Raw genomic sequence first — 26,595 nt, forward strand, 5'->3', positions numbered from 1 at the left:
GGCCCAGAATCACTCCGGGTTGATGTCAGGAAGCCTGATGAGGAGGACTAATTGGAACATCAGCCTGGAATTCTGTTCGTCCTCGATTATGTGTGCGCACTTTAAACGCTTCGGTCCATTAAGAAGCAGGAGTAGCCATTCAAGACTTAAGGCTGCAGGATTAGATGGATTATTTGTGGGCTCTGTAGCCCTACCTCCATCTCCCCACATCGCGATGCAGCTTTAGTAGAAACACATGCTCACCATCTCTGGTTGGATATTAACCCTTTCATGCACCCTATCAACCTGTTAACGTGATCGACTGGTTAGCGTGCCGGCGTCACACTGCAGAGTTGCAGGGTTCAATTCTGGCACAGGCCTTCCTGTGTGGAGTTTGCATGTTCTCCCTGTGCCTGTGCGGGTTTTCTCCGGGTACTCCGGATTCCTTCCATGGTCCAAAAACATGCGTGGTAGATTAATAGAACACTCTAAATTGTCTTTAGATGTGAGGGCAGATGGTTGTTTGCCGATGTGTGTCCTGCGAATGGCTGGCAACCAGTTCAGAGTGTTTCATTTTTTCAAGTGATCATTTCATTCGATAGTTCTCATCGTATTTGGTTCTGTGATGCAAAAAAGGAATATACTGTTGTAAGGGCATTACGGGTCATTTCATACCCTACTCATGATGGCTTTTTCGTGAACAACTTTTCCATTCAATAAAACCTTGAAATTTATTCGGCAAACTGCTGTCACTTTACAGGCAACGAATATTAAATTACGTCGTACTGAAATCAACAATGAGTACATTTGAAATCAACAATATCAGTACAACAGGGAGGCATTTTTACAGGCAAAAGAAAAGATGCAAAGTATTTAAAAGCAGGCATCTCATACCTTTGTCGGCAGCATCAATAACTCCTGGACATTTTACTCTTTTCTTTTTTTTTCCAGCAACAGGAGCTGTAATATGAGTGGCAGGAGCAGTTAGCAACTAGATCCAGCAAGTGTCTTGTGTTGCCTTGTCGTCTTCTTTCACAGTGGATTACAGTAACAGGCACATCAGAAAAATCACACTCGAGCCATATGAATATTTTATTTTGCGTTGAGCACTTCATATCGGTTGAACAACTTCAGACCGAACAATAGATGAACAAATGTTCTATTATTTTTTTATTGATTACAGTCTGGAATAGGCCAATAATTCATGATTCTGATTTTGATGCAATCGGATTTAAAAATTTTTTTTTTCAAAAAACACAATGGAATAAACACAAAATATGCAGTATTCTGCATATAAATTAGTTGAAAATGAAAAAGATAAAACCCCGAATAGGTCAATAATTCGTAACACCGATTTTGATGCAGTAGGCATTTAATGAAAAACTGAAAACGCGAGCACAAGGTAACAAAATACGCGAGCGCATCTGAGCACAAAAGATTAACATTCTTAACGTGTCAAGCACTTAATCGGAAAATAAGGATAAACACGAAAATGGAAAATAAATATTAATGACATTATTATTATGATTATATTAAACACATATCAAATATCTAACGTTAAATGAGTAATTTTAAAATGAGTCTTGCCAGACTCCGCACAGTTAAGCCCCACCCACTGCTGTTAGCTAGCCACGCATGCTAAGGAAGTAGCAATGTTTACAGGAAGTAGACCAAACGTTAACGAAAAACCACGTCGATACCTGCACAACTTTACCAGTTATGTTAACGTGAGATAATATTTTTCAAATAGTTCTGTTTGCGCCTAGAGGTGAAATTAAAAAAAAGCGTGGACTGTATTTTGAATAAGCGTACTTTCTGATGTTAAACCTGTCCACCTTAGAAGTTTAGAATGTATTTTTGTTGTCATTTGTGCTTCACTTGGGAACAAAACGACTGCGAAATTTGACAGTGGCGATATTATCGGCGTTGTGTTGAGGTTATACGGCGAACACATGTTGAGGTAGTCCCGTGAGACATGGATTTCCTCACTTTGTTTGCCATCTACGTGACTGTGGTGCTCACGTCCATCATTTTAGTCTGCAAATATTCGGGCCAGCAACAAAGTCCATTTTCTTACATTTTCGACACCACAACAAAGGTAAGACATATGGGGTCTTTATTGACATTTCCAGAAATGAACTCTGGAGAGCGCTGTTGGAGTAAGTATTGCACGATCAACACACCCACTAAAATACTGTGTACTTTTTTTTTCCTCCCCTTCACAGTTAGTTGTACCACTTACTCCAAAATGGCTCAAGCGGTGTTTACAGTGGACCTCGCACAGGTTTTTTCACCAGAGGTGTGTACACAACGTCTGCACTTTATACTTGCACATCATAGACACGCATTTGATATCTTGTAATCACTCTCAAGACCATGGCCATTCTAATGTGCCACTTCCCTGTCGCTGCAGGACCAAAATGTTCATCATTCTGCACATCCTGTTAGAAGGGGCCGTATACGCCGAGTTCACCTATGAGGTTTTTGGTTTCTGCGTCGAGATGGGCATCTCTCTGGTCAGCCTGTCCGTGCCTTACATCCTCCTCCTCGTCAAGACTTTCTTCTTCTACCTTTGCATCAACAAAGAACCAGGCACCTTTTTTGTTGGCCTTGCATTTGGTTTCGTTATTTTGTCCTTCTTCACGCTGCAACTTTTTATTTGATACCATCTCAAAGGCACCGTGACCAAGAAGAAAAACTCGAGCCAGTTGAACATGTATCCATACGACAAGAGGCTGTTTCACCCGGGCATCTCTTGCCCAACATGTCACCTTATCAAACCTGCCCGCTCCAAGCACTGCAGTGAGTTCTTTGTTTCGGTTGTTCACACCCTTGTGGCTTTATCGAAAACTGTATTTGCATCTTATCCTTTCTGACTGTTTGCATTCATGCCTTTCTTCATTCCTCCTGACATTTTATTGAGAATTCAAACTATATGAAGCCCAAATGCACTTTGTATTTCAGGAGTGTGCGACAGGTGCGTTCAGCGTTTCGACCACCACTGCATCTGGGTGAACAACTGCATCGGTGCCTACAACATCCGTTACTTCCTGCTCTACTTGATCAGCGTATGCGCCATGTCGGCTGACATCGCCATCCTGACGGCCGACCTGCTGGTTGAAGCCGTGCTGCAGTCGGGGCTCCTGTGGGCCAGCTACATTGATGAGTACGGCCAGCAACAGCCAGCTGGGCCTCAGTTTGTCATGCAGGTAAAAATCAACCAGTGGCAACAAAACAAACATCCACTAGCTTTGATGATGTCATCGCAAAGGAGTGGAAGAAGGTTTGAGTGGCAATTTGGAAAACTGGTGAACTCCAGTGGGAGTGCTGGAAATTGATCGTTTGGTCCACCCATTTTTGTGAGATACTGCATAATCACTGGCCTTATTTCATATTGAAATATTTTCTCTTTTTTTTTTACCTTTGTAGCATCTTTTCCTGACCTTCCCCCGAATCGTCTTCATGCTGGGCTTCGTCGTCTTTGTCTTCTTGCTGCTCGCTGGTTACACACTGTTCCATTTGTTCTTGGCGCTCATCAATCAGACTTCCAATGAGTGGTACAGAAATCGCGGCTATGTTTGCCAGCACTGCCACCCGTCTCCCACGGGAGATCATTTTTGTATTGCGGCGTCTCACAACTCGAAGAGAAACTACTACAGCCGTGGTGTACTGCGGAATTTGGGAGAGATATTTTTTCCTCGACGACCTGGTGGAAAGAAAAACACTTAGAAGATTGTCACTGCGCTTGGTGTCTGTTTACATTCTACGATCAACTAGTTCTGAAAAAATAGTCACCCACACAAGGTCACAGATTGGAAAAATCCCCACGACTAAGGGAGAACAAATATTGAATTCCTTCGTTGTTGTGACACCATTGATCAGATTTTTAATTTTGAAGGAGAATTTTCTGTAATGTGTTCGGGGATTTCTATGTGAAACATTTTTTTTAATTTATCGCTTTAACTGGATGTGTTAAATTGTATTTTTTCACGATTAAAAGGCTTGCATTTGTAATTTGAATTCTTTTATTGTGTTATTCACTGATGGAATGATGCATCCACAACACCCAAAATAGAGTACCGAACAATAATCATGTGCAACACTAATGTATATTTAATCCTAATTGTGATTGATTGAGCATGTGCTCCCTGCACATATTTGTGCAATATCAGGATATGTGTGCACGTTTTAAAATGGGCAGAGAGTATATATAGTTTGAAAATAGAATCTTTTTAATGTGTTTACTCTGTACATCGCGTTTAGATTAGCCGAACGTCCAATAAAGGAATTTCCAAAATGACATTTTAGGCAGGCGTGGAAACGGACGCTAGGGGGCGGTAGGCGGGGCTTCTTGCGTGGGTCCTGTCTCATAAGCCGGTGCGGAAGTAATCGCATCAGCATGAAGAAGGGCTCACTGGAAGGTCAGGTTTTACATAATTATTGTGCAGTACAATTAAGTCCTTTGTTTTGCCCAAAAAGTTTGACTTATGGTCATGTTATAACTTGCTTTACAACCTAGGGCGTGTCATGCGCTAACGATATTTCCTGGTGCGGAAAGCGAACGGTCGTCGATTGCGCAACTACAAATTACGTGTTTATTTTGAACACTTGGGCGCAACTTGTCTAATCATGGCCGGGTCAAAATGCGTCCGACTGAGCGGCGAACTGGCGAAACAACTGCTGGCCTCTGTGGACAGCGTCCTGTTTGACTGCGACGGGGTCATCTGGAGGGGGGATCAGGCCATCCCCGGTGCCCCTCGAGTCATCGAGCTGCTCAAGGAACACGGAAAGAAAGTCTTTTTCGTGACCAACAACAGCACCAAGACAAGAAAGATGTACGTGGATAAAATGTCCACGCTGGGCTTTAACGCGAGCGAGGACGAGGTGTTTGGGACCGCGTACTGCTCCGCCATCTACCTGAAGACGGTGTGCAAGCTGCAGGGAAAAGTGTACCTGATCGGCAGCAACGCTATGAAGCAGGAGCTGGAGGCGGTTGGCATCCAGCAAACCGGTCTGGGACCGGACCACATCTTCGGCAAGCAGACCGACTGGGCCAACGTGCCTCTGGAACCCGACGTGAAGGCGGTGCTGGTCGGGTTTGATGAGCATTTCAGCTACATGAAGCTGAACAGAGCCTTGCAGTACCTCACCCGAATGGACTGTTTGTTTGTGGGCACCAATAGAGACACCAGGCTGCCTCTGGAAGGGGGCACGGCAGTTCCAGGTAGGAAGAAATCCGCTTGGATCTTGGGTTCTTTGCGTTAGTTTCCTTCACTTCTGATCTTTTCTGGCACTCGAGCTTTTTACACCTCAAGAAATACTTGGCTCTCTAAGTGCTGCCATCTTGACCAGTAGCGTAGTAGGCCTAAGTGTTCAAATTGCATCTCTTCTCGCTCCCGTCAGGTACGGGCTGCCTTCTGCAGGCAGTTGAGACCGCAGCCCAGCGCCAGGCCGCCACAGTGGGCAAACCCAGCCGCTTCATGTTTGACTGCGTGGCCTCCAAGTTCCACGTGGAGCCCGGCCGCTGCCTGATGGTGGGCGACCGCCTGGACACGGACATCATGCTGGGTTCCAATTGCGGCCTCAAGACGCTCCTCACCCTCACCGGCGTCAGCACGGTGGCCGAGGCTGAGGCCAATCAGAAGAGCGGCTGCTCGGAGAGGCAGGGAATGGTGCCCGATTATTACGTGGAGAGCATTGCGGACTTGCTCCCGGCCCTGCAGGGATGAAGGACTCTTGGGATCACTTCAGGTCCATCATCATCCAGTTGTCTCGGTTATATTCATGATTTATCATCTTTATGACACAACTACCATCAGCTTTTTAAGATTTTATACAGAATTGTCCGTTTCAAGGTGCTACTTGAACCGGTGAAAAAAAATGTCAAATCAGTTTAATGCCAACTGGTTTAGCATGAGCCGGAAGACACAGTAACTTTTAAATAGTTCTCAAATGTAATTTGATTCTGAATTCTACGAGAAGCCAAGTTCAGTGAGGGTATTTTGGACCACAGTCGTTAGGGACTTGCTGGTGCAGCCTGTAAATCACGAGTTAAACTCCTGTCACATGTTATCATAAATGATTACATAATTAGTAGGGGTGGAGTAAAATTTCCTTTATCCAAATCTATATGCAGTCTTTTATAAATTGAAATGTTCAAATCTTTAAAGGAGTATTGTTGAAAGCGTTCAGGGTTATTGTGTCAAACTGTGGTATGCTAACCCGGTACTAGCTTCTTTTCACAAGTTACAAATTAGTGTATTTTTTTTTTTTAAGTACTGTTATTTCATATGTATTTTCCGTGCAACCAGTTTCAAGAATACACACGAGTACCACACAGTATAACATTCTGAGATAATCGTGTACTTTAACCCTTTCAGGGACAGCGGTTACTACAGTGGACAACTTATAACATGGTTGTCTCACTCATTTTTGTCGCTTTTGATTGATATTGATCGATAACTAGTTTTAAAATTTGAAGTCAAGAATAATGACTGGTATTGTGGATTACGTGTGACAATTTGAAATTTTGGTGCAGACTTTAGCAAGCATCATGGAACTTGACGTGCTTGATTTGCTTTCGCGGGCCACATAAAATGATGTGGCGGACCAGATCTGGCCCCCTGGGCCTTGACTTTGACACCTGTGGCTTATAATGTTACCAGGTTAGTCCGTGAAAGGGTTTATTGCGCCTTTGCTTTGGCAACTAACTGCAATTTAAGGAAGGAAGTGAGCTGCAAAGTGGAACGGAGTCATGTTTGCAACCGTTTTCAAGTGCGGGGGGGCTGGCAAGTAGCAAAAATGCAAATTACATGTGCAGTTTGTTAGCCTAACACATAGTTGCCAAAGTCATGTTTTGCAAATAACCATGATCTAGATGAGTGAGAATCTTTAGAAATATATTTAAAAAAAAAAGCACTTTGATATATTTTATTGATCTTGTGACATTGTGTTAAAAATGACTTGCGCACTTTGGCTATCGGGTTAATGATTTTCTTTTGTGCGGGCCTCTTGACGTTCACACAAATATGCAACGCTGATCCTGATTAAAACAAAAATCTTAACGTCAACTTGCCGTGGTTTTATTTTCGTAAAGTCACCTTGATGCTTTCCCCTGCGGGAACTACTCCAGAGTCGCGTATCACCTTCTCGCCTGCTGAGAGATGCCTTCCGTGCCGTGGCTGCTTTTATGCCTTTTGTCTATTGTCCGCACTGAAGTCGGCTGCCAAGCGTGTGTGTGTGTGTGTGTGTGTGTGGAGTCCAAAAAGACTGCAGGAAAGGAACTCGGTGGAGCCTATCTCTTAACAATTTGTGGATCCACACCAAAATGTAATGGCTTCTTCCTTATAGGGTCAGAGGCATGAAAACAATCTCCGTAAAAGTTCGGGTGATTCGAGGATTTGGATTGAAGAGACGAGGAGGGGGTGGTGGGGTGAAGTGGGAGGTCTCTGGGGATGAAAACGGAAAGCAGCCAGGTGAAGCGGATCTCGGACAAGCGCTTGTCATGAGCACAGCTCCGTTCCGGCGCCGTTGGAGAAGGGAGCAGACCGAGTGAGGAGCCATGATGGGACGCGGGATGGGAAGATGTTGGAATCTTCCAGAAGGCACTTTGGAAGGAGGATGCTGCACGGTAAGCGTGTCGTTTCCTGGTTCTTCATGCTGAACTCTTCTCAGTCGTTCTGCTTTTGTCTCTCTAGAAAGGGGGCTCCTCGGATTCCCACCACATCCCCAAAAAAGTTCTCTGCGTCAGCCTCTCAGCTTCCCTGCTCCTTATCCTCCTGGCCCTCGGTTTGACTGGCCACCTTGAGTTGCCGCAACATCGCTGGCAGGTTTGGCTGGTCATATTTCTCAACCTATTTCGCATCGTCATCATCATCCTCCTCTTCCTCATCTTCGTTAGTCTTCACAGGCTGTCCGATTCACCGCTCCAGACCCGGCAGGGGTCCTGCTCCTCAACCAGTCTGCAGTCGTGGACCAGCAGAACGGCCTCGTGACCTTTTCTGTGACCGCACGGGCGAATCAGACGTCCACTGTGCTCTTTGACATGAAACATGTACGTTCACGGGAGCAACGAACGGGGTGTGACAGAGGAGAAAATGTCTGATTTAAATTCTGCCGTGCTTTAATTTTTTTTTATTTTTTTTTTTTAAAGGGCTTGGTATGTTACCAGCCGGTCCACCAGGAGAGCTGCTTCCTGCAGACCATGGAGACATGGGACTATGAGAATGTGCACTCCCTTCTTCAAGCATCGGTACACAAGGTAGCAAGGCAGTAAAGTGAACCCTTGAGTATTCAATTTATTTTATTTATTTATTTGTTTTTTTAATCGGGCCAAACAAAAGTAATACATAGGTGTCACAGAACCTTGTTGAGGTGATTTGAAGAGATTACTTGGACAAAAGTTAATTTTTGGCCAACATCTTCTTGAGGAACTATGTTGAAATGGGTTTGAGGAGCTTTTTTTGGACATACAGTCCCCTCCAAAAGTATCCTTTTGGAGAAGTCCCCGGCTCACGAGCGAAAGCGGTTCCCACAAAGTTGCAAGTGTAGAATTGTCCAAAATATCTTGCGGGGTTAAAGATTAATTCATAGTCACAGTATGGCAGTTGACTAATTCACACAATTTTTTTAGCTTGATACTTGTGCGTTTAAAGTGTGTTTCCACATGACTACCTCGCTGCTAAATCCAAACGGGTGGGGGGGGATGAAGAAGATCCTTTTCAAATCTCGCTCCTGCTGGATTCCTCAGAACATGTGATCCCTGCAGCCTGGGCTCTTCTTACAGGAGACTGCAGCAAATACAATAGCCTCACTGTGTGTGTGGGGGGGGGTGTTTTTTTTTTAAACTTCTCTTTTGGAGGGAAATACTGCCCCCACTGACTTGCAATTAGTTCTCATTGGGCAATTTGAGCAGCCGTCTACATAATATTTGGCTGCATTTCGATTAAGTTGGCTCGTATGATCATATTAGCCAACCAAGCAAAAAAGTTTTGTCTTGAATGATGTGAACTTGAAAGCCACGCCCACCAGCCACATGTTAAGTTCAATCCTCAAGATCTCCAATACAAATTTATAAATAGCATTTTTTGGAGTTGTAGATCACCACAAGTATGAAACTGCACTTTGTCATACTGTGAGGGGCCTTTCTAATATTTTACTGACCGTACTTCTGATTTTTTGATTTTTTTTTTTTCTTTCTCCAGCAGAATCCGTTCCAGCTTTCTCCAAACGAGACCCGCCGGCGCACGGAGTTCTTGGGAGTCCTGCCTGCTCGTCAGACTGATGCCTCTACCTTGGAAGAGCCTCTGAAGCTTCTGTGTCAGGATAAGACTATTCACTGGACCAAGAGGGCTGAAGGTAAGAAGTGGAGAACAGACCTCAAGGCACTCAGCAAATTACATGACTCTAACGCGAACGTATAGGAAGTACAATTTGGTGTAAGGCTTATTCACAACTGGTACGCATGCATGAGAAAATCCAAGCCATTTCAGTTTTGATTGATTTATTTGACACAAGTTTCGGTTTCTGTCTTTCTCAGGGCCGGGCAAACAGCGGCTGGTCTATTTCTGCATCGACATATGCTTTCCCAACAACATCTGCGTGTCTGTTTGCTTTTACTACCTACCGGAGTAATTCTCTTCAACAATCATCCTGGAAAAAAAAGATTAGGAGGAGAAACTTTTTTTTTTTTTAAAGCTCTATCAAGAATGATATCCAAGACGAATGCTGTCAATACAAGATTCATGCCTACAACCCTCCCTGGCTCCCCACTTGTACCGACAACCAGTGTAATGTCAGTGTTGAATTAAAAAAAAAAAAAAAAGACAACTGCGCACTTTTTTTTTTCAATGATTTTTTTAAAAACTTTTTTTATGGTCTTGCTTTGCATTGCACAGTCCCGATCCTCAGGTCAGCACGCTGTCATTGAAGGCCAGACACACCACGGCCTTCTGATGGCCACTGTACTCCCTTTTGATCTCGCCCGTCTCCACACACCACAGACGAGCCAAGTTGTCCGAGGAAGCTGCGGGGAAAAAAAACAACGCAATTCATTGTTATTCCGATGATCGGCGCTTTAACCGACGTGGGAACGTTTTGGTCAAACGTTCATATGACCAAACTCGGCCTACCCGTGACAATGTACTGCGAGTCCCCTGAGAAGGCGCAGTCCCACATCCAGCCTCTAGATGTCTCTCCAGGATTGTTACTCTTGATGCTCAGCTCGGTCATCAGGGAGAAATTGGACGTCCTCCAAATTTTGCAGGTCTGATCGGCTGAGCAGGTGGCTAACAGACTGACAGAATGAGAAGCACACCGTCATCGGTCACTCATTTGATGCCTCGTGAGGTAGGTTGTGGGTTACGGGCGTAGAATTGTCGCCGAGGCAAAGACTCACGTGGAATCGGGGCTAAATTTGCAGCGTAGAGAGTAGCGTTTGTGCGCTGGGATTTTGGTTTTGGGAATGAGCTGTGTCACCTCGTCTCCCATGCCTCCGGCCAGGTTCCACACGTAACAGTTACCCTGGCGTGGAGAACAACTAGGAAGTTTTATGAATTAAAGGCACAAGTACACTGTTTGTCTCCTTCCATGTAGATTTTAACCCTTTCATGCACATGGTAACCCGATAACATGATAAGCTGTCCACTGTAGTAACCGCTGTCCCTGAAAGGGTTAAAAGAAAAAAAAAATAATCATAAAGTTGAGTAACTGACCGAGCTGTTGACTGCTGCCATGTAACTGGCATCTGGATCGATATGAACTGCGTTGACAGACACTTCCGGCTCGGGAATGAGCTGCTCATTGTGGTCTGTTTTCAGATCCCAAATATGAATCACTCCACTCTGGTCTCCGACGATGAGTTCTGCCTGAAAATGCACATTTCAAGTTGACCAAAATCAACGTCAACGCGCATTTGTGAACATCCCACCTGGTTCGGATGCAGGCACACACAGTTGATGGGCGCGTTGACCTGAAAGATCCTTTGACACTGCAGATTTCTTGACCTGTGCGGGATTAAGTTAGTTTGACACATTCATTATTTGATTGTATTCAAATATTTCCTATTTATCATTTTTATCCAAACATTTACTGTAATTCTGACTTTGCTACTGTGTTAGCTTAAATTGGCAGACCACCTCCATCGTAAACCAAAGGACCCTTCTTACAGTCCAGTTATCTGGCAATGGAGTACCTCAGGTCCCAGATACGAGCCATGCAATCTTCTCCTCCCGTGTACATCCAGCGTCCATCTTCATGGAAGCCCACGGAGGTGATGTTCTTGCTTACGCCGTCATAATTAATGACAGGGTTGGGATTGTTGGAGTTCAGATCGTACATGCGGATATGCTGATAACCTTAAAAGGGAAGGCAACGTTTTATTCATGACATGCACATATGTATGAGGAGAAGAGTGTTTTTTTTTAAAGTAACTAACCTGCAGCAGCAATCATACTCCTGTCAGGTGTTACTTCAAGTGAATTGACTTGCTGGCAACAAGAATTATTAAAGAAACAATTCATTTCTCAGATTTCCAGTCACTGAATGGGAACTGAACCCACACTTCCTGCATGGAAGTCAATTACGTGAACCACGACCATCAGTGTCCCCTCACAACTTCATCATTGAGTACCAAATCATGTTGCAGAATGATAAGCACCAAAACGAAACCCTAAAAGTGAATTTGGAACTTAAAAGCAAAATAAAAAGGAGACGCAAAGCCGTATTGCGTTGTCTTCAACCGGAAGTGTGATCCCCAATTAAAGGATACAGAGTCTTGGTGCTGAACTGTTCGGGTGCAGATTCCACTGTGGGCTTGCCAAAAGCGGACTGTGTGGTCGTACCCGGCCGTGGCTAAAATGACCGGGTCGCTGCCCACGGTCCCCTGATTCACGTTCATGCTTGTCTTCTGGCTGCCACTGTCGAAGTGAGTATAGTTCACCAATACGTGTTAACGTTCAATTATTATGCGACACAACACGAAGGTAGTACAGCATATTTCCACGCCGCAGCATCCAAATGACGCCAACCAGCAGCTGACGTTCGTGCTGTGTTAAATGGGTTGGAACAGCAGATCCACGGTATTAAAAGCCGATATAGTAAATGTGCAATGCTGCATGGAAAAAAAACATGAATGACTGTATGTCTAAGCTTGGAAAAGTTAAAATTAGTTTTGATTACCTTTGGTTTTGGTCCTGCACTAAACCTGTACGTCTTTATAAATAGCCCCCCCGAGCAACAAATAATGATGACAAAGGTTCCGCTATGCTCGCGTCAGTGCTGCCATCTGCTGGCTCGTTATGTTATTCTCTCAAACTACCGGTATTGTAATTTCAAAATTGAGTAAACCTGCCACATAAATATGAACACATTGTAAATTATATTTTATGTTGAGAAGATGTTTGTCTTCATGCTAGCCTGCTTATTTGTATTTTTACATAATGTAGCAGGCTCCTGCTCACGGAATGTTAATTGTTCATTCTTTCAATGTCACACATGTCCCGGCCTTTCAACTCCTTGTGTAGATTGTCTGAATGTTTTAGAGATGTTTGCATCCGTCTTCCTTAACCAAAATCTGATAATACCTAGGATTAAAAAAAAAACAAAAACAAAAGAGTCCTGTTCAGATTTAAGAGACCAGACTTGATGAACGAACGCATCTTTATTTCACGGTAGAAGATGTAATGGTTTAACACCTCAGACAAATACAAAACAGTGTTGAAGAACAGACAGAATAACAACAACCTAAACACAAACTCTCATCGCTTCTGTGTAATGCTTGGAGGAAACGAACACTCGAGCTTCCACCGTGTAGTTGAGGGGGAGTTCCTCAGTCCCCCTTCAGCAGGGTTGACATGTGCTGCTTCACCTCGCCCGGGTCAGCCAGTGAGCAGGCCAGGACCACTGCCCGCACCCCACTCTTTGTCCTGGTGGAAGGGAGGATCTAAAACAAAAATTTCCACAAACATTTATAATGTGTGTCTGCACTGAATCTTTGAGGCGGAAAGTGAACAGCAATTGCACCTTCACATATGTTTTGCATCTCTCCAGAAGAAACTTCCACTTCATTGCAGTGCGCTCATTGTCGGTTAAATGAGTAAACTGCTCGGTCTGAAGCAGAAAAGATACGCTTTGTGCTTTTTTTTTTTTTTTCCCCCCCTCTGATTCTCGATGAGTAACTGTGCTGTTTGGAATACTAACAGTGCATCCCAGCATGGCCTCGGCCACTGGGCTTCTGAGGGTGCAGGCGTGCAGAGTGCCCGTGTGGTCTGTGAGGTTCATCATGAGGTCAAAGCCAGTGATGGAGGAGAAGACTTGACCCCTTCCTGGACACAACTGGTTGTTGCAATATTGCGTGCCCTCTGTCACCTGGAACTTACACTTGGCGCTGAGAGATGTGACCAAAAAAAAAAAAGTGGGCAATTGTTGCAATGAGTAACCCATCCCGTGCGCCCCGAGTGAGCATACCAGCGAGTCCTGATGACTTTGGAAACGCAAGAGTCTAGATCGAGTTTAGAGATGAAACTGTATGTGATGCCGTGGGACGTCTCCGGACTTTCCTGGCTTTTTTCCTTCAGCTGACCCACCGTGTACACGGCGGTGATTGACTCCACTGCTCAATCATAAACTAACATCAGTCATTAGGACATATGATGAGAAGAAAATGAAAATGTCGCTGTATTCCACCAGATTTTTTTTCCCCTCATAATTTCAAACAGACAAGATGTAATCCCAATTAAGCGGTCACTCCAGTGGACATCTTATCATGTTATCGGGTTACAGGGTGCATGAAAGGGTTAAACACTGGATGTATAATGAAAGCTTTTGGTGTATTCTGAGATCTTAAGTACCAGTAGTTATAGCCACACATTCTAACGTATCCCAGTGGGATATCAAATGTCCCATTAAAATGCAGGGGCTTTTTCTTCGAGTAATACCAAGAGTCAGTCAAGTCTTGATGCTAAGTTACCCTGCACATCCTCTGCCTTGTCATCTTGTTCCAGAGCGCCGGATTCTAACATCTCCGTAGCATATCTGCACAGCAAGCCAGCCTCTTGCGTGTCTGCCAAAAAAAAAGATGAACACAGTGCATGCCTCTTTGTATGGCTCGCTGCTGGACGACTTCCCCCCGCATAACTTTTTTCGACATGACTCTTGTTTAATTGGTAGCTGTTATGCTTTGGTGAAATGATGCAGTGACACGCTTACCAGGATTGACAGTGATAATGGTTTTGGAGTTGACTGCTGCGGTCATTCCATTGCGGAAGCTGTCAAAGTTAATCTTCGTATCCGCTACGAAGATCACTTGGAATGAGGAATCGAGTCAAAACATGCGCAAGTTATCTCAAAAATAACAGAGCGCTTCATCTCAAGTGTCCACAGTTATGCTTGACTTTAGTACGGGAACGTGAATAGGACGTGACGGGTAGTAATAACATTCAACTAGAGATTCATTCCTACCAGTCCCTTTGGACACTGAAGTCTGGACATGCTGAATGGTTTCTCTGTCCCAACTGTGAATTAATCACAGGTCAGGAAGTTAGTCTGCAGAGGCCAGCGAGTTCAGCTTGATCTTACCAAAGTCAATGGGATTGAAACAAAGCGACGAGCAAATAGAACACAAAGTAGGAGACCCACCAAATGAGCGGGAAGGACGAGACCAACTCATCAAAAAGCTTCACTTCCATCCTCTGTCCCTGGCATCCATCCGATTTCCTGAACAGTTTCATCTCACCGATCTGAAAAAGGAGAACGGCAAGGCACAAAAACCGGAGTGAAATTACCTTCTGACCGGTGTTTGATGAAAATCCGAATTATTATTTGCTTAATAGAACAATGGACTGATCTCTGTATTGGCTCTTATGAGATCACGCAGGTGTCCACTATGTTGTGGCTGGCGAAAGTGAGAACCTACCGCTTTCACAGCAGCCAGTATGTTTATAAATGATCCATCCAGACTCTTCCCATTGGCCACGATGTCTCCCAGAGGGTAGAAGTCTCTGGAGTCCTTCACTGGCATGTGAATCAGTGGCAGCAAGCTGTCACTGGTGTCCACGTCCACACAAAGACACATTTGGGAATGAGCCTCTGCAAGCATCAACCTGTAGGGACTGGCAAAGAGAAGGAGAGGAGAACTGTGAACTTAAGACATTGGAAACCATGTGACTTGAAGATTAGTTACCTCGGTGTGGTAGGACAGAATCTTTCCTCCTTCTCTAGATCTTTGGTGGTCACCAATGGATTTTCAATAATGACTGAAGACATAATAATGACGTAGGCATTCAGCAATATCAGAGTAGACACTTGAGGGACGTTTAGACGGGAGTGGGGTGGGGGCGGTTTTGCTTACCAACATCACCGATACTGAAACTGCTGCACAGCCTGTTAATGTAACCATCGCTTCCCCAGGCCGACACATTGATAAAAAAGTCAGGAGAGTCCTTAACGGTGAAGCCAAAAGTGAATCTGTCCACACCAAAGTCTCAAAATTCACATAAGACAGTAAATGAGAAAGAACGCTCAAACAATGTTATAACTATTCACCAGAAGAGGGCGCCAGTGGACAAAACACGAAGGCATGAATTATTTTACAATCAGAGCATGTTGTACTTCTACTGAAATAATAAATTCGACATACTGAGTGAATAAATGTGATACATACTTTTTCTGTCAGGGAAGCCCTTAATATCAGTTTTTCCTATGATTATACCAATCACTTTCTGGAAAAGATACAGTCTCGTTATTGTGAATCAAGAAATTCAGCCTTAAACGTCAACATTATTGAACCACAACGTCAGACCATGCAAATTTATAATAATAATAAAAATACGAAACACCCTGCCCCTAAAATAGTTAAGAATTTTGTGAAAAGAAAAATATTTTTTACTTACAGGGTGAGACAATTTGGGATGAAGCTCAGAGATGGAATTGTGGTTAATGGCGGCCATTTTCAGCACTTTTTCTAATAATTCTTCCTAACAACTCTAAAGACGATATTTCATCAATACCAACAAGTTAAATACCAATACTACAAACGAATATAAACATACTGTATTTACTTTCCCAAAGAATAAGTTTGTGTCAGTTCAACCTTGTTCAATTGTATCACGGCAAAAGTCTTCTTGTGCTTGCTTACTTGATGCCTTCGCGTGCAGTGAGAAATATTGACAATGTAGAAATATCGATGGTATCGTCCAAACAAACATGTCTAAATATTACGTTTAAAAGCTGTTTTTATACTCAGCAATTGTGCTTAGTCCATTTTTTAAATTTCACTAAAACCTGTCATTCAAGTCTTTTATTTTTTTTAGCTCCGAAACCAAAACTCACAATTTAAAACGCAACTCAATCCTCTTGAAATTTCACTTCCTGTAAATTTGTGTTTCCTAACCTTGAATGAGCCACGGGACGAAAATACTATTTTTAATTTAATTTAATTTTATATTCTACCCATTAAAATATAAATCACGGTACACCACCAAACAAAATTATATAAAATAAAAAAAATAAAAGATGCACATGGACAAAAATGTTGGTCCGCTTTTGGTAAACAATGGAAAACCGCAAATCGTCACACACAAATAACTTGAAAATTATGACACTGAGATTTGTTGAACTGCATATTAATAATCCACAATGCTAAATGTATTCTATCAACCTGCCTGTCACTATACGTCATTATCATGGACAGATGAATACAGATACATCATTTGTGTAAAGCAAACACAAAAAATAAAACGACAACCAATTGACATTGCATAATTTCCCACGTCTTGAGGATCATTACCGTCAGTGAAATGGCTCGAGGTGTCCCAATACTTTTGCCCACGTGTTGTTTTCTTTTTTCCTTCTAAATGTTGCACTGTACACTACATTGTGGATATTGCCATGCTAATCTATTCCAATCATAATTCACAGCACGGGATTCAACCAGCGACAGCTTGGCAAAGATGAATGTGACAATTTCCTGTCCGTTTGATTGAACAAAGCTGTATCTGACTGGTGATACTGTCCTATATAGCTAAGCATGAATGAAGAGCGGTGACGGTAAACCCGCAAACGCAGCCTTTTTCCTCATCTCTCTGTATGAATAATCCTCACAGTTGGCTGTTTGGGTAGATCATCATATCGCAGCCTTTTTCCTCATCTCTGTGTATGAATAATCCTCACAGTTGGCTGTTTGGGTAGATCATCATATCCCTTTCGACTAATGTTGATTTTTTTTTTTTTTTTTAGGCTTGGCCATTTAATTTTAGGTCACTGTCTGTGGAGACATTTGACATGGGACGCAATATGTTGTGTAATGTAAAACGGCAATATTTTAAAAGTGATTGATTACCTGTGTAATGGAATTGATCTGCTATTTGCGCCAGATGCACACTATTCAAATGAGATGCAATTTTAAAGTGTCATTTTGTTCGTGGGTTTTTTTATCTCATCAATATGCTATTAATCACAGCAGCGCCTTTATGTCCCCCCCATCAGATAAATCAAGCAACACTGTACCATTTGGGCAAATGATTTATTCACATTGATCCACAGCCTGTCCTAATCTGACATGAATCATCCTTTGATCCAATATTGAATATTGAGGAAGGTCTAAGTTTGGTTTGTGGCGCAATCATTTGTCGAAGATTATTGCCGAGCAAAGTAAAGACCATAAATAGCTCACATAAAAATCAAAGTAGAAATTATATTGGAAGAGTTGATTGACAGTCAGAAATATTAAACGCAGCCTTGTATTCAAATCTCAGTTGAATAACGTCATTAACGCCAGTGCTTCTTTTCCAGTTATGGTTTGTGGTGAAGACCCGTCCGCCAGCATCTCACTGTAAGTGCGTTTTTTTTTCCTGTCCTAATTAACTGAATTTACCTCAAACATTCTTAAGTGACGGATGGGATTGTATATTATCAGCCATTTTTGAATTTATTTTCCTCTTTTGGAAATTGCTGTTGAGTTCACCAATGGCAGTGGATTGTGTTTGTAAGTCTTTTATAGTACAAATTCATAAACTGTTATGTTTGTTGAAACGCACGGCGGGGCCTTTGCTGGCTTTTTGATCTGAAGGGGGTAGACAATGCTCAAAGTTGATTATTGCTATGTGTGCACCTTGCTTAATTGCCCATCTTATCTGTTTCCACTCTTTGTTGGTGTAATTTATTAGTTTGACCTGATCCTGTGAGCCCTGTTGAAAGGATGACAGTATTTTAGCTATTAGAGGTATGGCCATGTTGTGAAAGTACTCAAAAAAAAAAAAAGACAACATGTAATTTAAGCTTATGTAACACAGGAGCCATTGTGGCCGTGTCAATTTCTAAGTACAGCGCTTCACGTTTTCGTCTCTCCTCAAATTAGCATTGCAGATTTGTCTGATCTGAATCCTTCGGCCACCGCGCTTTTTATTTAGCAACTAGCTGTCCACAATGGCACCAGACGGGAGATTTGCCGTCCAACTCCCGTCCGTGTACACGAGAGCGGCGAGGATGAAGTACAGACACCAGTGACTGCACAGAGGCATGCCAACAGAATGGCAGCTCGTCGCCGAGCTCGAGTCTTTTCGGCGCTGCGGCACATTTGTTCGTCCTTCCGCTGCTTTGCGTCTTTGTCGAAGCGCAGCTCTTCCTCTCGTAGACCATTTGCAACCAGGAAGTCTTAGTCTTGTGTGTACACTAAGTCGGCATGCGATGTGGTTTAATGCAAAGCAGTTTTTCAGTGCTGCTATTTATTTTATTTTATTTTTTGTACAAAAAAACCATAGACAGGTTGAAGTATTTAACCGGCGGCTTTAGTTCACACGCAACCATGACAATAGTCCTATTCTTAAGAAAAAGACTGCAGCAGCTCCTATAAGAGCCACATTTCTTCAGATCATTAAACATATAGGCTGGTAAAACCTTAGCTGAGACTTTTACATCCAAGTATAGGTTTTGCAGTTGTTGGCATCAGCATGAGCAGACTTTATTGCCTTGCAAAATACGAGTACTGTATGTGGACACTATAATTTCCCTGCCACCTGTGTGACGGACGGTTGCTGCTGCACCACAGGGCCCGTTCGAAGCCAGTGAATGCACACTTCCTGGTCTGCATGGTGGAACCATACGGCTTGCCCGCTCAAGTCCTCACCCTGGGAAGACAGCACTATATATGTGGCTGTAAAGGAAAGGTTCAATGATGCTAATCATGAGCTGTCGAAAAGCAGAACGAAAAGGGAAAATAAAACCTATTGCCATATATCATTTTTAAAGAGACGCGGGAGGGGAGCATTAGAAATTTACAGTTGTCATGTTTTGTAGGTGTGAGAGAGGCTGAAAAAAAAGGAAACGTTTGAACATGGTGCAGATTGTGGAAATAAACGCGGTTGCTTCACTTTTGTGTAAACAAATCAGTGACAGTGTCAGTGGGAGAGTGACCAAGCCCTGAATAACTCAAAATATTTGCACCTCAAATCGCCTTCGCTCATTGAAATGAATTGAAATGCCATGAATCTGTTCCAGCTGCCCAAAAATTACAAACAAGAAACGTTGTTCTCTTTTAATAAGAGAAATAGCACTTAAATAGCGGCAGTAATATCGATTATTTTCTGCAGAGGATAAAGAATATATACGTGAGTAGAATTGTTGTATGCTCTGAAATCACGTCTTATCGTTCATGTCGAAATGTAACTCATTTGAAGATTTTAAAAAAACTGTGACATTGATGCGCAGTTTGTTTGTCCGTCTATGACATTTCCGATCACGTGTCAGCATTAAGCTTGGCTTTGAGTCAAAGTTATTATGCAAAAAAGAAAAAAAAGAAAAAGCTAATACTAGAATAGGGATTAATTATCCAAGCATGCCGCCCAGGCATGTTCACCATCTCCCTGCGTGTCTACCTTCCCCAATTACGGCCTCTCCTTTGCATTTGTGGCATGCCTCGGAGCGACGCCGAGTATGCGGCATTGCTTCACAAATCTCTCTCGAACTAGCGTGGAGAATTTTCTGAGTATACACAAACGTTTCACATCATACAAGTGACTTGATGTGTTCGAGTTCTAAGGAAGAACGTGGTGGTTTGGATATAAACAGTAACATCAGTGCAGCACAATGTTCCTAATAGCAATGGTTAAAATATTGCAACTGAACATTTTGTACCGGAGATCAGAACATCTGAAAGACTTGTATTCTGGGCAATGTGGGTGTGTGTGGAAATAATACCATTATTTAACTGACTCATGATGACAGTGCAACGCTATTATGGTCGTAGTCACAGGAATCAAAATTTAAGACCGACCAAGATAAAATGATCCATCTGTTATTATATTTCATGCAATTTCATGACTCACGCGCTGTCTTTTGAAGCTTCTCGCCGCCACCCAGGATGAAATGAATTGCGAGCGCCGTGTTATTTGCAGGTTTCATAGGTTAGCCAGTTGCGCAATATGTATTTGCCTTCCCTATTAGCGAAGCTTCTTATAGTTTAGTTCATAGTCGACCATTTGGGTTTATTTTGTAAACAGACACAGTGAAATTGTAGCGACAGTATTTTAATCAATCAGCATTTTTAATTTTTTTTAACCTTTTCGTGCACCCTGTAACCTGATAACATGATAAGCTACCCACTGTAGTAACCGCTGTAGCCGAAAGGGTTCATGTACAGTAGTTTAACAGTCTTGCTAGTAGATGGCGGCATCACTTTCTGGGCTCCAACCCATCGGGCTGAATGGGACCTTTTGTTTGCCTCCATCGATTTCCTCTGGGTGGAACTGGCTCTTGCGAATGAACAGATTACTGCAATCCAAAACACTTAGAGTAATTTAAAGTCACCGAAATTGTTCAAGTAAGGAAAAGTGTTTGCTTTAGTCGAATCAATCCAGACGGTGACACGGAATGTAAACATCCACCCAATTTCGAAAATCAGTTTGTTGAGTAAATGTACTTAGTTGAATGACACCGCAACAGACGGAATCGGATTCTGCTCGGAGGTGAATCACTCGCGCTCGCTATTTTCATTCTCTTGGACAAAAATCAGGCTCGACATACTGCCAATGAAAATGCGTCGATGCCAAGCGAAAACTTCACCCATTCATCATCTTTACCCCGTCGAATCCCAGTGGTGCATACTTAAGGAAAGTCGGCCCATCAAACTGTCTACACCGACTCCAATCTTTACATCCTCCCTTAAGCCCCCCCCCGCCCCTCCGCCTTCCGACAGCCCCTGACAGAAATATCGAACGGCACATTTGACCCCGACTGACATTTTTTTTTTTTTCGGAATTTGAAAGCGTTCCGTTCTAAGGATGTGAAGGGGAGCGAACACGTTTCTTTAATTACCGCCGAGTGATACATTAAGCAGACGCCTTCATTTCGTGGGTGCGTATGCCCCTCAAAACAATGATGCATTGTTTCTCAAAGACGGGCACAAACTTTTCACCACGAGACCCGAGTGGTATTTATGACTCATTTTTAAAATGAGTTCATCAAGTGCCGACGTTCTCATTCGGTCCCAATAAAAGCAAAAAGACACGCTTTCCATCCTGCTGAATGATTGAATGTTGGACGCATGAAATTTAATTAGAATTATTTTAATTTTTAAAAGCATGTAACTAATAATAACAAAGATATATTTGCATGATTTATCTCCCATTTGTTGCTGTTACACTTTTATCGCTGCGGAATGAAGCATCATATGTGCCGCTCTACTTGGTGTAGCTAATATATTCTATTTTTGCACAGTAAACACTATTTTAACGCAAACGTTTTGATTGTATTTTCCCTCGTGAAGGCAGCACTTCATCACGAACCCCAGATATATGGCTGCGTTTATTTCATCAGAAGCTAACGAAAATACCGTGAGCAAATTTGAGCGAATACAACACGGCAGCCTGTCACTTGACCATGCCGAATCTTCACCCAGCCGAGCTACTAAGTCATGGGCTGAGATCTCCAAAATGGGAGCTTAGAATGTATTTAGAAGAGCTGATTAAAAGTGTGACAGGCAGGGGGGATAACAAAAAGAAAAATAATTTCATTGCAGAAATGGCCCTGATGAGTGGATGATTGATAATGAGGGCTAAAGCCCATCAAAAGGAGACATGTTGTTTTGAACTCGACAACAGTTGGCCTTCCTCAAAGCAAACGCTGACATCGGAAGTAAAAGAAACAAAACAAAAAAAACACCAAAAGCCTTTCCTCAGGATGCTAGTAACATCCCATATGGAAGGCATCAGGCAAGCGCACGCTAATAACAATGCGGCTATGAGTTTAATAAAGAGGAATGGAACGAATTATGGCCCTCTCCCAGTCTGCGCCATCATGTACTGCAAAGCATTAGCGTGGCCTTGGCAACTTGCTACGCAGACTGGGAAGGATGACGGCGAGAGGAATGTAGGTGGGTGCCAGCCTTCCCCAGGATTAACCAGTCAAGTCCCCCTGTGGGCTTCCAGGCTGCGGTACGTTGAAGGAACACACAGAGAGATGTCGGTGGGGGGGGAGCAGCACGTTGACGGGCTCCACTGGGGATAAAGGACCATCAAAAGCAGTTCAACCATAAATGTTGATTTGATTCTTGATTAAAATGGAAGGAAGATTTATGGAGACTGCCTGGGGACATTTGACAGACAGAGGGAGAGAGAGAGATGATATTTGTGAGGGATAAAGAGAATTCCACATTGCGTGTTTTAAAACAAAACAAAAAAAACATAACTTTGTCTCACACTGCTAGCATAATACCCACAAACAAAAGCAAAATGCCATAGGAAGGCGAACAAATTGCATTGGCGTTAGTGTTTAGAGCGACACACCTTTGAACACAAATGGTGCAGTAAGACATATAGACAGACAATATATCAATCGTCAGAGGCATATACTGTATATTTGAAATTCGTTAAGCTATACTGCAGCTTTTTGAGTCGCTGATAGTTCCGATAGTTGTGAACGTCTTCTTTGTTTCTTTATCCATGTCATTATTATACTGCCCTCCTGTGGCCAAGCCACACACACTCGAGGGAGCTGTAATAACCCAATATTTGCTTTTCATACAATTATTATGATTTTTTTTTTTTTAAATAAAGTGCATTGTATGTGAGTGATATTTTCCTTTTATTTCATTTTTTTCCATTGCTGGAACCAATTCATGGCAACACCATTCAATCTCTATGGAAGCAATTATTTGAGATATGCATGTTTTGAGTGATGAGTCCGGCCCAAATAATTAAACTCCTAACTCAACGCACCACTGTATAAGAAACAAATAAAAAATAAAAATACTATATAATATGGTCCGAACTGTGCTCATTTCCAAGATTTACTCGCCCTTTACTTCCTGCCAGTGGCACGCCTCCCGACCGTCCCAGTTTACCTATGAAAAGTCAATCGAGTTGAATGAAGTGATTTAGGGAGCAGATGAAGATGCAAAAGCGGAGCAGCTGGCGGGGGAAAAAAATTGTTGTTGTTGTTGTTGTTGCTGGGTGGGGCACGTGCCGATGGGGAAACCTTGTCTCTCCATGCGGGGACACGTCTGTTAGATCAGCCGCAAGCCCCAGAGAGCGCAGGTTAGTTCCGACCTCCAGCGTGGAGGGAATCCAAATGGCTCCATCAGGACGAGCGCGACGTCTATGAAGTTAAATTTCATGACCTCTCATGTCAGCGTTTCAGCTCCTGCTTGTGATTACTTAACGTCTGTGGTGGCGGCAGACTTCTACTTGGCCTGTCGTCGGTCTGAAGCAGAGAATTTAAACACGCGCTTCGACTTTCTTTGCCGCTTTTTCGATGACTTGTTTGCGACCGCACCAAAAAAAAAAAAAAGCTTTCTGTTTTCATTCGTCAGTCCCCCATTCAACCTGCAGACATCTGCTGTGTTTGGATTAGAGGATTTGCCTCCTTCTTCTCTTTCTGTCGGGCGTTTTATTTTGACCCCGTAGTCGTTTTCCCCCCTTTGCCGTCTGTGATGTCATGCCCCGGACCACCAGAGTTGGACTTCTGTTCCTTCAATCTGGCTCCCTTTTTACGAAGGAATGATTACCAGGAGAAGGACTGGAAAAGGAAACTTGCTACTGCGGCTTTTTTTTTTTGTTTTTTTTCTTTGCATGGTTATTTCTCAGCCGCGCCTATCTGTGAGTCAATGCCACTCTAATGCTGATATTAACCTACGGTAGTCACCGTGTAATTGATTTCCCACAGGCCTCAAGAATGCCGGGTAGATCAATATCGAGGCTGTGAAGCGCTCGTTAAAAAAATAATAAAAATTGCCAAAGCAGGCAAGGATACATTTATGTTGTCCAAAAAAAAAAAAAAAAATGTAGTAACTCATGTGCAGGTGCACGCATGGCTGCCGGCGGCCCACAGACACCAAAATCACATCCATCTGCTTCCCATCCGCGTAATTGCGCTTCCATCAATATCATATTACCTGTTCCTTTAGCCGCCTATTGATCAGTTCTTCAGCCGCCGCCCATGCGCCGGTTACGATGTGCTCTATTACCTGATTGGGGATGGTGTGCACATTCGGGTGGGGTCGCCTGAGTGTTTATGATGCAGGCTATGCATTGATCCCCCCCCCCCCCCGCCAAAGACCGCAAAGCGTTCGCGGTTCAGCTGGACAACCTTATGGCATGCGAGGCCCTGTTCCGGCTGGCCGGTACGGACGAATGTTGGATCAGTATCGATTTTCAAAGGTCGGCACTAAAAAGCGGACGTTTCGCTGTTTAAATGATCCGTTCACATATCGATCACAATTTCAGTTCAAAAGTTCAATACTTTTCTCTGGTGCGTGTTGTAAATTTCAATGATTACATCTATCGGCTGACAGCTACACGAGTGGACAGCGAGAAATTACAAATAGGAGTAAATGGCACATTTTAGCAAGATCTAATATTCAGGAGCTGGTTGTTTGCGGTTAGCGCATCCCATTTAAAACGTGGATGATCACATTTCTGGATTGGCAGTTAGCATTTTATTTGAGTTTGTTCGGCTGACAAGGGCAACAGGACTGCACCATTTTTATTGAAATTAAGACAGCGGTCACGACAGTGGGCAGCTTATCATGTCATCAGGTTACAAGGTGCATGAAAGGGTGAACAGTGATTTTTTTTTTTTTCTACCCAAGTCTGCTCGGCCACTATCGCTATCATGTTAAACACGCGGAATGTTTATGATCATAAATCCTGACGTGCATGGTGGACACAGTGGATGTGGAGCCTCAAAACCCGATACAGTGTCGCCGTGTCGCAATGGGTGGTGCTCACTTGCCTGGTGTGTGGCGAAGTGTCGCCAACTCCATTTTTTGGTCTGTTTTGTCGACAGGATGCTAGTCTTGCATGCTACATATTTTTTTTTGTGCTGGTCAATCCAGAGTATACTGCCCCCACCCCCACACTCCCGCCCCAAAGTCAGCTGGGAATGGCTCCAATTGGTTCTTCCTCAGCAAATCCACCACCCCTCCATAAAGTTAGTCAAATCCATTGTGTATTTTTGGGCTTGCCAACGAACAAATCAACCACTGATCAAACAGCAACGCGAGGGAGGAGCGGAGTTTCACGCCATCATCTTTTCACGTTTGTTCCTGAGATAGTTGAGGGGTCGAAAAGGGGGGCCCTGGATCGAATTCATTCCATAGGGTCTTTCAAAATAGACACTCATCTCCCCTCAGGGGAGAAACAGACCATCTTGTTTTTCAAAGTATGTTAAAAAAATCTCCCTTGATTCACGTCTGGAAACACTAAATCAACGGCGGACTCTTCCTGTATGTCCCCCATCATCTGATTTACTCATTTGAACTTTGAGCAAATTTGTCTCGCAAGAGCTCCACTTTTCCACGGCCTTGCACACGATAAGTGTGGTGAACATTTCACCGCATCGCATGATAGGAAGGATGTAGTTTGGTTGTCGGGGAGCGTTATAATCAAGGATTTGGGGCTGGAATAGGCGAGTATCTTTCAGTTCAGGGTCGGGCAATTACCTTTCTGTTGGGGTTATCGTGTGAGAAACTGGAAAGAAGATGAGAAGAGAAACTTTGATTTCTTTTTATTGATCCTTCTTGATGGGTATCGAAAGCATGAACCCTTTCAGGGGACGGCGGTTACTACAGTGGACGGCTCATCAGGTTCTCACGTTATCGTTATTTGTGCATGAAAGGGTTAAAACGGCGTCGTTTTCATACGCTGCTGCTCATGGCACCCCTCCGTCAAGTTGAAGTTTAAAATCGGTCATGTTTTTCAAAAAAATGTTTAAATTTCATTTTAATTTTTTGGTGCCTGCGCTTAGGTGCCGCAGGGGCCGCACGGCTGAGGTCATAATGAGACACTTGTTGTGTAAGTGTCAATAAAAGACAAATAAATGACAAGTCTGTCATCGGGATTGTAAAAAACAAAAAAAAAAGTCTTCCCAGATACTGACGCAATATTTGTTTACGGCAGGGTACAAAATGGATTCGCAGCTTTTTCTTCAATGTGGTTTGCCGGTTCCGCTCATAGCGAGCATCAGTCGGTCTACCTCAGAGCAACAGGCAGAGCCGAGGTTGGGGGTGGGGGGGGTGGATAAGTACGGACTCATTACGGTTGAAAAACAATCTCATCATTGTGGCAGATGAGCAGTAATTATGAACATTTTCAGTGAATTCATCTCGTGTGATTTTTTTTTTTTTTT

The 26,595-nt window shown here is 43.2% G+C and overlaps 5 protein-coding genes and 1 long non-coding RNA gene across 10 annotated transcripts in view; 4 read left to right on the plus strand and 2 right to left on the minus strand.

Annotated features, from left to right (window-relative positions):
- The first annotated feature begins 1,587 nt into the window (after window positions 1-1,587).
- zdhhc4 (zDHHC palmitoyltransferase 4) lies at window positions 1,588-3,999 on the plus strand. The gene is made up of 6 exons (XM_019856848.1): window positions 1,588-2,077; window positions 2,205-2,278; window positions 2,393-2,571; window positions 2,656-2,781; window positions 2,944-3,188; window positions 3,409-3,999. Exons 1-6 carry the CDS (start codon window positions 1,955-1,957, stop codon window positions 3,706-3,708), a joined length of 1,047 nt encoding a protein of 348 aa, XP_019712407.1. The 5' UTR covers window positions 1,588-1,954; the 3' UTR covers window positions 3,709-3,999.
- Window positions 4,000-4,334: 335 nt separating this feature from the next.
- Window positions 4,335-6,247, plus strand: pgp (phosphoglycolate phosphatase). Its single transcript, XM_019858467.1, has 2 exons — window positions 4,335-5,203; window positions 5,383-6,247. The coding sequence occupies exons 1-2, from the start codon at window positions 4,609-4,611 to the stop codon at window positions 5,706-5,708; spliced, it is 921 nt and encodes a 306-aa protein (XP_019714026.1). The 5' UTR covers window positions 4,335-4,608; the 3' UTR covers window positions 5,709-6,247.
- Window positions 6,248-7,264: 1,017 nt separating this feature from the next.
- On the plus strand, window positions 7,265-9,666 carry bricd5 (BRICHOS domain containing 5). 3 transcript variants are annotated; one of them, XM_019857053.1, is made up of 6 exons: window positions 7,265-7,609; window positions 7,677-7,808; window positions 7,880-8,032; window positions 8,132-8,239; window positions 9,183-9,336; window positions 9,518-9,666. In XM_019857053.1, exons 1-6 carry the CDS (start codon window positions 7,541-7,543, stop codon window positions 9,610-9,612), a joined length of 711 nt encoding a protein of 236 aa, XP_019712612.1. In that variant the 5' UTR covers window positions 7,265-7,540; the 3' UTR covers window positions 9,613-9,666. The 3 variants fall into 3 exon arrangements, with proteins under 3 accessions (XP_019712612.1, XP_019712630.1, XP_019712621.1); XM_019857071.1 differs by having other exon boundaries at window positions 7,889-8,032; XM_019857062.1 differs by having other exon boundaries at window positions 7,267-7,609; window positions 9,186-9,336.
- Window positions 9,667-9,694: 28 nt separating this feature from the next.
- mlst8 (MTOR associated protein, LST8 homolog (S. cerevisiae)) lies at window positions 9,695-12,262 on the minus strand. The gene is made up of 9 exons (XM_019857035.1): window positions 12,157-12,262; window positions 11,747-11,894; window positions 11,414-11,465; window positions 11,171-11,333; window positions 10,907-10,982; window positions 10,692-10,844; window positions 10,376-10,500; window positions 10,110-10,273; window positions 9,695-10,003 (listed from the first exon to the last, which is right to left on the minus strand). Exons 2-9 carry the CDS (start codon window positions 11,873-11,875, stop codon window positions 9,885-9,887), a joined length of 981 nt encoding a protein of 326 aa, XP_019712594.1. The 5' UTR covers window positions 11,876-11,894; window positions 12,157-12,262; the 3' UTR covers window positions 9,695-9,884.
- Window positions 11,796-26,595, plus strand: part of LOC109507575 (uncharacterized) — a 52,538-nt gene continuing 37,738 nt past the window's right edge. For both annotated transcript variants that reach the window (XR_002166490.1, XR_002166489.1), the window contains exons 1-2: window positions 11,796-11,902; window positions 17,767-17,806. This is a non-coding gene — a long non-coding RNA (uncharacterized LOC109507575). The remainder of the gene's footprint in view (window positions 11,903-17,766; window positions 17,807-26,595) is intronic.
- On the minus strand, window positions 12,619-16,394 carry meiob (meiosis specific with OB-fold). 2 transcript variants are annotated; one of them, XM_019857000.1, is made up of 14 exons: window positions 16,038-16,394; window positions 15,867-15,960; window positions 15,638-15,695; window positions 15,326-15,457; window positions 15,158-15,230; window positions 14,891-15,086; window positions 14,614-14,714; window positions 14,437-14,489; window positions 14,185-14,280; window positions 13,946-14,038; window positions 13,444-13,588; window positions 13,177-13,363; window positions 13,000-13,086; window positions 12,619-12,919 (listed from the first exon to the last, which is right to left on the minus strand). In XM_019857000.1, the coding sequence occupies exons 2-14, from the start codon at window positions 15,921-15,923 to the stop codon at window positions 12,806-12,808; spliced, it is 1,392 nt and encodes a 463-aa protein (XP_019712559.1). In that variant the 5' UTR covers window positions 15,924-15,960; window positions 16,038-16,394; the 3' UTR covers window positions 12,619-12,805. The 2 variants fall into 2 exon arrangements, with proteins under 2 accessions (XP_019712559.1, XP_019712567.1); XM_019857008.1 differs by having other exon boundaries at window positions 15,867-15,959; window positions 16,035-16,394.

Source organism: Hippocampus comes, unplaced genomic scaffold, assembly GCF_001891065.2.
Source record: "Hippocampus comes isolate QL1 unplaced genomic scaffold, H_comes_QL1_v1.1 scaffold17, whole genome shotgun sequence".
In the NCBI taxonomy this organism is placed as follows: Eukaryota; Metazoa; Chordata; class Actinopteri; order Syngnathiformes; family Syngnathidae; genus Hippocampus; species Hippocampus comes.

Coding starts and splice junctions, on each gene's coding strand:
- pgp (XM_019858467.1), top strand. CDS start 4,609: ATGGCCGGGTCAAAATGCGTCCGACTGAGCGGCGAACTGGCGAAACAA. Junction 5,204..5,382: donor AGGGGGCACGGCAGTTCCAG/GTAGGAAGAAAT, acceptor CGCTCCCGTCAG/GTACGGGCTGCCTTCTGCAG.
- bricd5 (XM_019857053.1), top strand. CDS start 7,541: ATGATGGGACGCGGGATGGGAAGATGTTGGAATCTTCCAGAAGGCACT. Junction 8,033..8,131: donor TGCTCTTTGACATGAAACAT/GTACGTTCACGG, acceptor TTTTTTTTAAAG/GGCTTGGTATGTTACCAGCC. Junction 8,240..9,182: donor TTCAAGCATCGGTACACAAG/GTAGCAAGGCAG, acceptor TTCTTTCTCCAG/CAGAATCCGTTCCAGCTTTC.
- mlst8 (XM_019857035.1), bottom strand. CDS start 11,875: ATGAACGTGAATCAGGGGACCGTGGGCAGCGACCCGGTCATTTTAGCC. Junction 10,845..10,906: donor TGTGCCTGCATCCGAACCAG/GTGGGATGTTCA, acceptor GTGCATTTTCAG/GCAGAACTCATCGTCGGAGA. Junction 10,501..10,691: donor TGGCAGCAGTCAACAGCTCG/GTCAGTTACTCA, acceptor TCTCCACGCCAG/GGTAACTGTTACGTGTGGAA.
- meiob (XM_019857000.1), bottom strand. CDS start 15,923: ATGGCCGCCATTAACCACAATTCCATCTCTGAGCTTCATCCCAAATTG. Junction 15,231..15,325: donor TTTCAGTATCGGTGATGTTG/GTAAGCAAAACC, acceptor TTATGTCTTCAG/TCATTATTGAAAATCCATTG. Junction 13,364..13,443: donor AAAGTCATCAGGACTCGCTG/GTATGCTCACTC, acceptor CACATCTCTCAG/CGCCAAGTGTAAGTTCCAGG.
- zdhhc4 (XM_019856848.1), top strand. CDS start 1,955: ATGGATTTCCTCACTTTGTTTGCCATCTACGTGACTGTGGTGCTCACG. Junction 2,279..2,392: donor CACAGGTTTTTTCACCAGAG/GTGTGTACACAA, acceptor CTGTCGCTGCAG/GACCAAAATGTTCATCATTC. Junction 2,782..2,943: donor TGCCCGCTCCAAGCACTGCA/GTGAGTTCTTTG, acceptor TTTGTATTTCAG/GAGTGTGCGACAGGTGCGTT.